Source organism: Felis catus, chromosome C1 (genome assembly GCF_018350175.1).
Source record: "Felis catus isolate Fca126 chromosome C1, F.catus_Fca126_mat1.0, whole genome shotgun sequence".
Lineage (NCBI taxonomy): Eukaryota > Metazoa > Chordata > Mammalia > Carnivora > Felidae > Felis > Felis catus.
The window spans coordinates 6,464,068-6,471,176 of NC_058375.1; the positions used below are offsets into that span (position 1 = coordinate 6,464,068).

General features: G+C 62.4%; 1 protein-coding gene across 12 annotated transcripts in view; it reads left to right on the forward strand.

Moving 5' to 3' along the window:
- Positions 1–6,671, forward strand: part of H6PD (hexose-6-phosphate dehydrogenase/glucose 1-dehydrogenase) — a 31,024-nt gene extending 24,353 nt beyond the window's left edge. For 11 of the 12 annotated variants that reach the window (XM_023258074.2, XM_045035056.1, XM_006934258.5 and 8 more), the window contains one exon: positions 382–6,671. In XM_023258074.2, the coding sequence (XP_023113842.2) occupies positions 382–1,745 (1,364 nt within the window). In that variant the 3' untranslated portion in view covers positions 1,746–6,671. The remainder of the gene's footprint in view (positions 1–381) is intronic. The other variant, XR_002744308.2, reaches the window with a different exon arrangement.
- The last annotated feature ends 438 nt before the right edge of the window (positions 6,672–7,109 follow it).

A 7,109-nucleotide genomic window follows, 5' to 3' on the forward strand; every position in this document is an offset into this window, starting at 1 on the left:
ACCCTGCCTCAGGTCCGCCCGGTGCTCTGCGGACTGGAGGGAAGTGTTCCTTCCCGGCCGGAGTCGGGGTGGGCCCGACCTCGCCCCCCCCCTCCCCCGTGAGACTTTGGTTGTCTCTCAGGGGGACTGGGACTCTAAGGTACCTCACTCACGGAGGTGGGAGTCCGAGGTGGCCCAGAGGCTGCATTTCGAGCGCTGGCTGGCGGGAGAAGATGCTGGAAAGGGCGAACATAGCAAGGTCACGGGTGCTCCACAGGCTGCCCGCAGGAGGGGGCAGCAAGGAGAAGGGCTGGCGGAGGTGAGGAAGGGAAGGCCGGCGCCCCGGGAAGTCCGCGGTTCTCTGTGCCAGAGCGTGAGCCCTGCCGTCCCCTGTCACCTCAGGCGTCCTCGTTCACATGGACAACCTTCGCTGGGAGGGCGTCCCTTTCATCCTGATGTCCGGCAAAGCCTTGGATGAGAGAGTGGGCTACGTTCGCATCTTGTTCAGGAACCAGGCTTACTGCGTCCTGAGCGACGAGCGCTGGGTCGCCGACCAGAGCCAGTGCCTCCCTCGGCAGATCGTCTTCTACATCGGGCACGGTGAGCTGGGCAGCCCTGCCGTGCTGGTCAGTCGGAACCTGTTCAGGCCCTCCCTGCCCTCCGAGAGCTGGAAGGAGCTGGGGGCCCGGCCGGGGCTCCGCCTCTTCGGCCGCCCGCTGTCCGATTTCTACGCCTACCGCCCCGTGAGGGAGCAGGACGCCTACTCCGTCCTCATATCTCGCATCTTCCACGGCCGAAAGGACTCCTTCGTCACCACGGAGCACCTGCTGGCCTCCTGGGGCTTCTGGACCCCCCTGCTGGACAGCCTGGCCCACGAGGTCCCGCGCCTCTACCCGGGAGGCGCTGAGAACGGGCACCTGTTGGACTTCGAGTTCGGCGGCGCCCAGCTGTGCTTCTCGCAGCAGCAGCCGGAGCAGCTGGTGCCGGGGCCCGGCCCCGCGCCGATGCCCAGCGGCTTCCAGGTTCTCAAGGCCAAGTACCGAGAGAGCCCGCTGATCTCGGCCTGGCCCGAGGAGCTGATCGCGAAGCTGGCCGACGACATCGAGGCCACGGCCGTGCGGGCCGTGCGGCGCTTTGGCACGTTCCACCTGGCGCTGTCCGGCGGCTCGAGCCCCGTGCCCCTGTTCCAGCAGCTGGCCACCAGGCACTACGGCTTCCCCTGGGCCCACACGCACCTGTGGCTGGTGGACGAGCGCTGCGTCCCGCTCTGGGACCCCGAGTCCAACTTCCAGCACCTGCAGACCCACCTGCTCCAGCACATCAGGGTCCCCTACTACAACATTCACCCCATGCCCGTGCATCTGCACCAGCGGCTGTGCGCCGAGGAGGACCAGGGCGCCCAGACGTACGCCAGCGAGATCTCGGCCCTGGTGGCCAACAGCAGCTTCGACCTGGTGCTGCTGGGCATGGGCGCGGACGGGCACACGGCCTCCCTCTTCCCGCAGTCGCCCAGCGGCCTGGACGGCGAGCAGCTGGTCGTGCTGACCGAGAGCCCCTCCAGGCCGTTCCAGCGCATGAGCCTCAGCCTGCCCCTCATCAACCGCGCCAGGAAGGTGGCGGTCCTGGTCATGGGCAGGGTGAAGCGTGAGATCACCATGCTGGTGAGCCGCGTGGGCCACGAGCCCAAGAAATGGCCCATTTCGGGCGTCCTGCCTAGTTCCGGCCAGCTGGTTTGGTACATGGACTATGAGGCGTTTCTGGGATGAGGGCCCCAGTGGCCTCTGCTCACTCCCGCTCTCGCTCTCCCCGTACTGTCCCCTCTCCTCTGTCCTGCCACCTGCCCTGGCTGCCCGGAACCCGATGCCTCAGGGTTAGGCCGCCAGAGAGGAAAGGACGAGGCCTTATCCCAATCCCTTTGACGGTCCCTGTCTAGTTGTGGTGGGTAGACGCAGATGCAAGGAAAAAACGGAGTTTCTGCCCTCGAGAAGTTTCCGGTCCTGTTCAGGAGAGAAGTATCCACCTTAAGAGCATACCTGTGGCCTTTCCCCATGAACACCAGCAGCACAGAACCGGGCAGGGGGGAAGGCTCCCAACTCCGGCAAGAATGCCGTGACCAGGTTAACCCAGGAAGGCTTCCCGGAGGGGGTGATCCTTGAGCTGGCTCCCATGGAAACAGACTATGGATGGTAGAGAGAAGGGACACAGGTGTCCACCGGGTGCAGAGCCCACGCAGAGCAGGTTGCTGGGAACTGTCCGGAGACCTCGAGTTGGCCGAGTCCCCGTTTCTTCTGTCCCCTCCTCCCCTTCTTCCTGAGCCTCTGACATTTAGCCTTCTGTTCTGGCCTCTTGGTGGCTGTCTCTCCCGCTCCCTCTGGGTTCCCTTCCTCTCGGTTCTGACGATGGTGGGGTCTTTTCTCATCGCTCCGTCTCTCTGCTGCCCCCCAGAGGGGTGAAGGATGGTAGTGTTACACAGCAACAAACACAAGGAGGTTAAAAGGTCCCAGAAATCTCGCAGCTTTCTCTGCGTCGGGGGGGAGGTCCCCGCCTGCTCTCCCTCCTCCAGCCGGCCCCCTGCCCCCTTCGCGATGCACGGTGCGCAGAGATGATTCGGCCATTCCAGGGATCCCTCACTCATGAGGGTCCTCTGTACCGCAGGGGACTTCCAGTGGGCGTTTCCACTCTCAGTATACCCTCGTGCTTTACCAGGAAAGATCCAGTTAAGTCTTTCTCTGATGGTGACACATCATATGTGGGGAGAGACCCCACGCAAACGGTCTCCACCATCCAGGTGCTCTGACCTGACCAGACGGGAGTCAGGCCCCCTCGGTGGGGCAGCTGCGGCCTTCTCGGGGACATGGCAGGTTCGCGGGGGCCACGGGGGACGGGGGGGAGGGGGCAGGCGTCCCACCGACTCTGCTCCCTCCCAGTGGATGATGCCGGATGGAGCGACCTACTTGCTGTCCACCGGCCCCTCCCACTAACACGCTGTGAAAGAGCTGGGAAAAGAAATAGGCAGCTTCTCTTTAAGAGGAGGGTGGCTGCTCTGTTCCTGGTCAGCGGCGGGTCAGTAATGCCTGTTTTTCCGAAACCCCCAAGGTTCCGGCGGGGGGAGGGCGGGGGCGGGGGACGGCGGTGAGTCTGAAATTCTTTTAAAAAATATTCTCACATATTGAATTTTTATTCCAGCTTCCCGCAGAGTCATGCCCCCAAGACAGGACTGTAAAGGAGTGAGACCGATCTTTCTGTGACTGCTGTCTTGTTTTAAAGTCGCACGTTGTGTCCGGTGTGGGTGCCCCGCAGAGAGCTTTCCTGGGGGAGGAGGAGCCCGGCCAAATCTATTTCTCTACTTTTGATTGTTTACGCTTCCTTCAAGGCGACGGATTTAAAAGAATTCTGGTCTCGCTTTGAGATGTGTGCGTGTGAATCTGGTGCCTGGGAGGGGGGCTCTCGATGTGGAAGGCTCTCTTCTTAAAATTCCCCTGACCTCCAGCGACCCGTCCAGACAGGACACCTCTCTTCGCGCCAACAGAGCTCCCCTTGGCGAGGCAGAACCCCAGTGCCAGGTCGGGGGGTCTCTCTTTCTGGAGGGTCGGCATTTTAGCTTTGAGGCACCTGGCTGGCCAGCGGGCATGAGAGGACGTGGGTGGCTGCAGGCCGGGTGCCACCTGTGGCCACATGGGGGCGCTCTCGCGCCATCCCTGCCCTCTCCACGTGTGACCAGAGAGGAGCCCCTCCTAGCAGTTCCCGGGTGCGTTTCTTCCCATTTTCACGTTCTGCCTCCCTGGGCTGCTGGCTCCGAGCACCGCCCGTGTGTTCCTTGGGAACTTCGTCCTCTGCGGCTGCAGCACTGAGAGAAAGGGCCCCCCACGTGCCCACGGAGGCCTCCGGGATGTAGGGCCAGCAGGCTTCTGATGTCACCATTCTGAATGACAGTGAGTCGGTGCGGGGGTGAGCCCAGGACGTCTGGTGCTTAGAGGAGGGCCCTGCCTCAGAATGCCCCCCTTCACCTGTGTGCACGGGATGGGGGCGGGCAGAGGGCCCCAGGATCCTCCTCTCCACGGTCAAGTGCCGTCTTAAAAATCACACCAGCAAAGGCCACCAGGAGACACAGCCAGTAACTCCGCGTCTGCGTCTCCCTTTCCCTCCCTTGTCCCTGTGCTGGGAAGAAGCCGTTCTCAGAACCGGGCCCCCGGGGGGTGAAGGCCTTCACCCTCTCTGGACCCCGATCCTCAGCAAGAAACACACCTTCCCTCGGGAGTCAGCCATCACTCACTCAGGCTTTGCTCGCTCGGTCTCCGGTCTCCGCGACCCTGTCAGCCACCCCGTGAGGCAAGTGGAGGGGTCCTTGTTTACTGATGGCTTGGAAGCTGAAGCTGGAGGCCTCTGATGACCACAGGGGTGCTGGCCCCGTGGCGCCCCCTCCTGCCCAGAGCGGCGGTTCCGGTTCCGGAGCGGCTCCCTGGGGAGGCAGTCAGCGGCCTGTGTGCCCTCGCTGTCCACCTGGACGAGGCGAGGCGGAAGGGCCCCTCCTCGTCAAATTAGCATCTCTAGACCGAGCATATTACCATTTGTTGTGGGGAAAGAGTTGAGGGACTTTCCAGGTGGTTGTAGGCTGAGAGTCTGATTTTGATCTGGGAGCAAAGGTTTCTGCTAACCGCGCGTGAAAATAGTCGCGTCTTGGTGACCCTCCCTGCTTCTTGTCTCTGCGGACAGCGGCTTCTTCCCACCGCCCTCCCCCCCCCCCACTTTGCTGCAGAATCCAAGCTCTGCCAGTGACCTGGCTGGGGACGCTCCTCCAGGGGAGTGCTCCCGAAGGCACAGGCTCGTGTCCCCGGGCCCAGGGCGCGCTCCTGCTTTGCCTGGGTCCCTCCTCTCCCCGTTGGCACAGAGAGCTGAGGACAGTGTGACAGAGAAAGGGAGAAGCTTCCACAGAACCGTGTGTGTGTGTGTGTGTGTGTGTGTGTGTGTGTGTGTGGCAGGGCGGGGTGTTGCGTGCAATTCAGTTTTCCGGAACAATTTGTTCCCATAAAAACATATGCAGCCTCACATAAGCAGACTCGGCATCAGTTTTATCCAGTTCGATTTTGTCCTCAGCGCCCGGGACCCTGCAGAACTCAGTCCACTTGAGAGACACTGCCTGGCAGCGTGTTCCGGAAGGAACGCTACCTGGCAGCATTTTCGGGAAGGAGCAAGGCACAGGAAAGGCCAGTGGCGCCCTCGGTGGCAGGCTAGCGCCATCCGCACGCGCTCACCCTTTGAAACACAAAGGCAGGAGGGGCCAGGGCCTTAAGAGGGCGGCCGCCTCCCAGTGTCGTCAGGCCGGCCGCCGGCCGGCCGCATGCTTACCTGTAGCCTCTGCTGCCTGTCCCCCTCCCGTGCCCCCCTGGCCACCCTCCAGGTGGCCCCTCCTGGAGGAAGAGGGTCAGGGCCCTGCCTGCCATCTTCCCTCTGCCAACCGGTGGGTCACCCAAGCCACAGTCCCCGCGGTCCAGCATCCGCCTCGTGCTGCCGGCCTGGGGCTCGAGGTGGGCGCTGCATGGTCTTGGATCCCCCGCCTCTTGGCCCCCGGTCAGCTAGAGCAGGGCGCCGCCCCCGTTTAGAGCCGCCTTCCCTCCCCTGGGGAGCAGGAACCAGGGAGCAGCTTGTGTTCCCGAGGACCGGCCGCGGCCGTGGCCGAGGTCCTCTCCGGGGCCTGCGCTCCCACCTCCCGCACCGGCAGCCCGAGGTGGGGGGTGAGCGCGGCACCTGAGACCCCGGGCCCGTTGCTACGCAAGGTGCAAGCTCAGTAATGCTGTCACCAGCACGAGACAGGGGCAGCGAGAGATTTGAGGAGGCATTTCCGAAATCCTAGCAAGCTGGGGAGAACGATCCCTTTGGGGGAAACTTCCTCTCCAGCCGGCTTCCGGGGGCGCATCTGTTGGCAAAGCAGATCCCCCGCCCCCTCCCGGGACGCGTCCGCGCCTCTGTGTCTGCCTGGAAGGCTGGATGGGGCGGAGGAGGTCTAGATTAATTGTGCTGCTTACTTGTTGATTCCCAAGGCCGGTCTTTGCGCGGACCTCTCGTGCTGCTCTCAGGTGTTCGAAAGGAAGCCTCTGCACCTTGTCTGCCCCTCTGCTGTAGGGCCAAGGAAACGCATTTTCTTTGGCCGAGAGCCCAGGGGAGCATATTTGAATGTTAGCTTTGAAAGCGGAAGCGTAAACAGACACAAATTTGTCCAGTTTGGGTCTTTAGCTGTACCGCTACGTAAGTCTAGAAAGGTCAGTCATAAAACGTCATGAGATTCGTAACTGGGAGAGGCCAGGACCCTGGGTTAGCGCTGATCGAGGGCCCCGAGGGCACCCGCCATGAGGTGTGCCCTGACCGCCTGCCCCTCCCGGGCCCGTCCTCTTGGAAGAACAGGGCTGAGCGCAGCCGGCAGGGCCTCCGCTGGGCCCGAGAGCGGTCGCTGCCCCGACGGAGTGCAGGGCCGCGTGCTTCCAGCCGGGAAGGCCCAGTGGCTCCTCTCCGCCAAGCAGCAGGAATGTGCCCTGCCTTTTTGTGCAAAGAGAAACTGCCCCTGGCTTTTATGGAAATAGTGGCCACTTAAAGATGTCTCAGACCGTGAGACGCATTCAGAACCGAGTTTTTAAAATGACTTTTTGTATGTCAGACGTGACACTTATTTTTTAAACAATAAAATTGTTTTGCCAAAACCCTTGTGCTCGTCCTTCCTCTGGGAGATGGAGTGGGGTGGGTTACGGACCTGGTCACGGCACTGGGTTTGTTCTGGCGGTGGGGGAGGGACAGGTCCTGGGGGTGAGGACCTGCTTACATACTTACGTCCCCACTGCAGATACGGGCTTGTCTGGCCCCACCAGCTACATCCCACTTGCTTGAGGGCCCTCAGCCCCCCCCGCCCCGTGACTGGATTTCATAGGTCCCTAAACGGTCCCCCTAGCATTGGTGGCAGCGCGACAGGTGGGGAAGACCTTGCCCAGAGGGCGCGTGTTGTGGTGTCTGAGGGGGCGGCACCAGGAGGGAGCATCTCTGAAGGCCGCAGGGCCTGATGGCGTTGTTGGTCTTCTCGTGCCCTCTGCCTGATTTTCACCTCCAACCCGTGCCATGTTCCCAGGAACATAAGGACTCTGGGG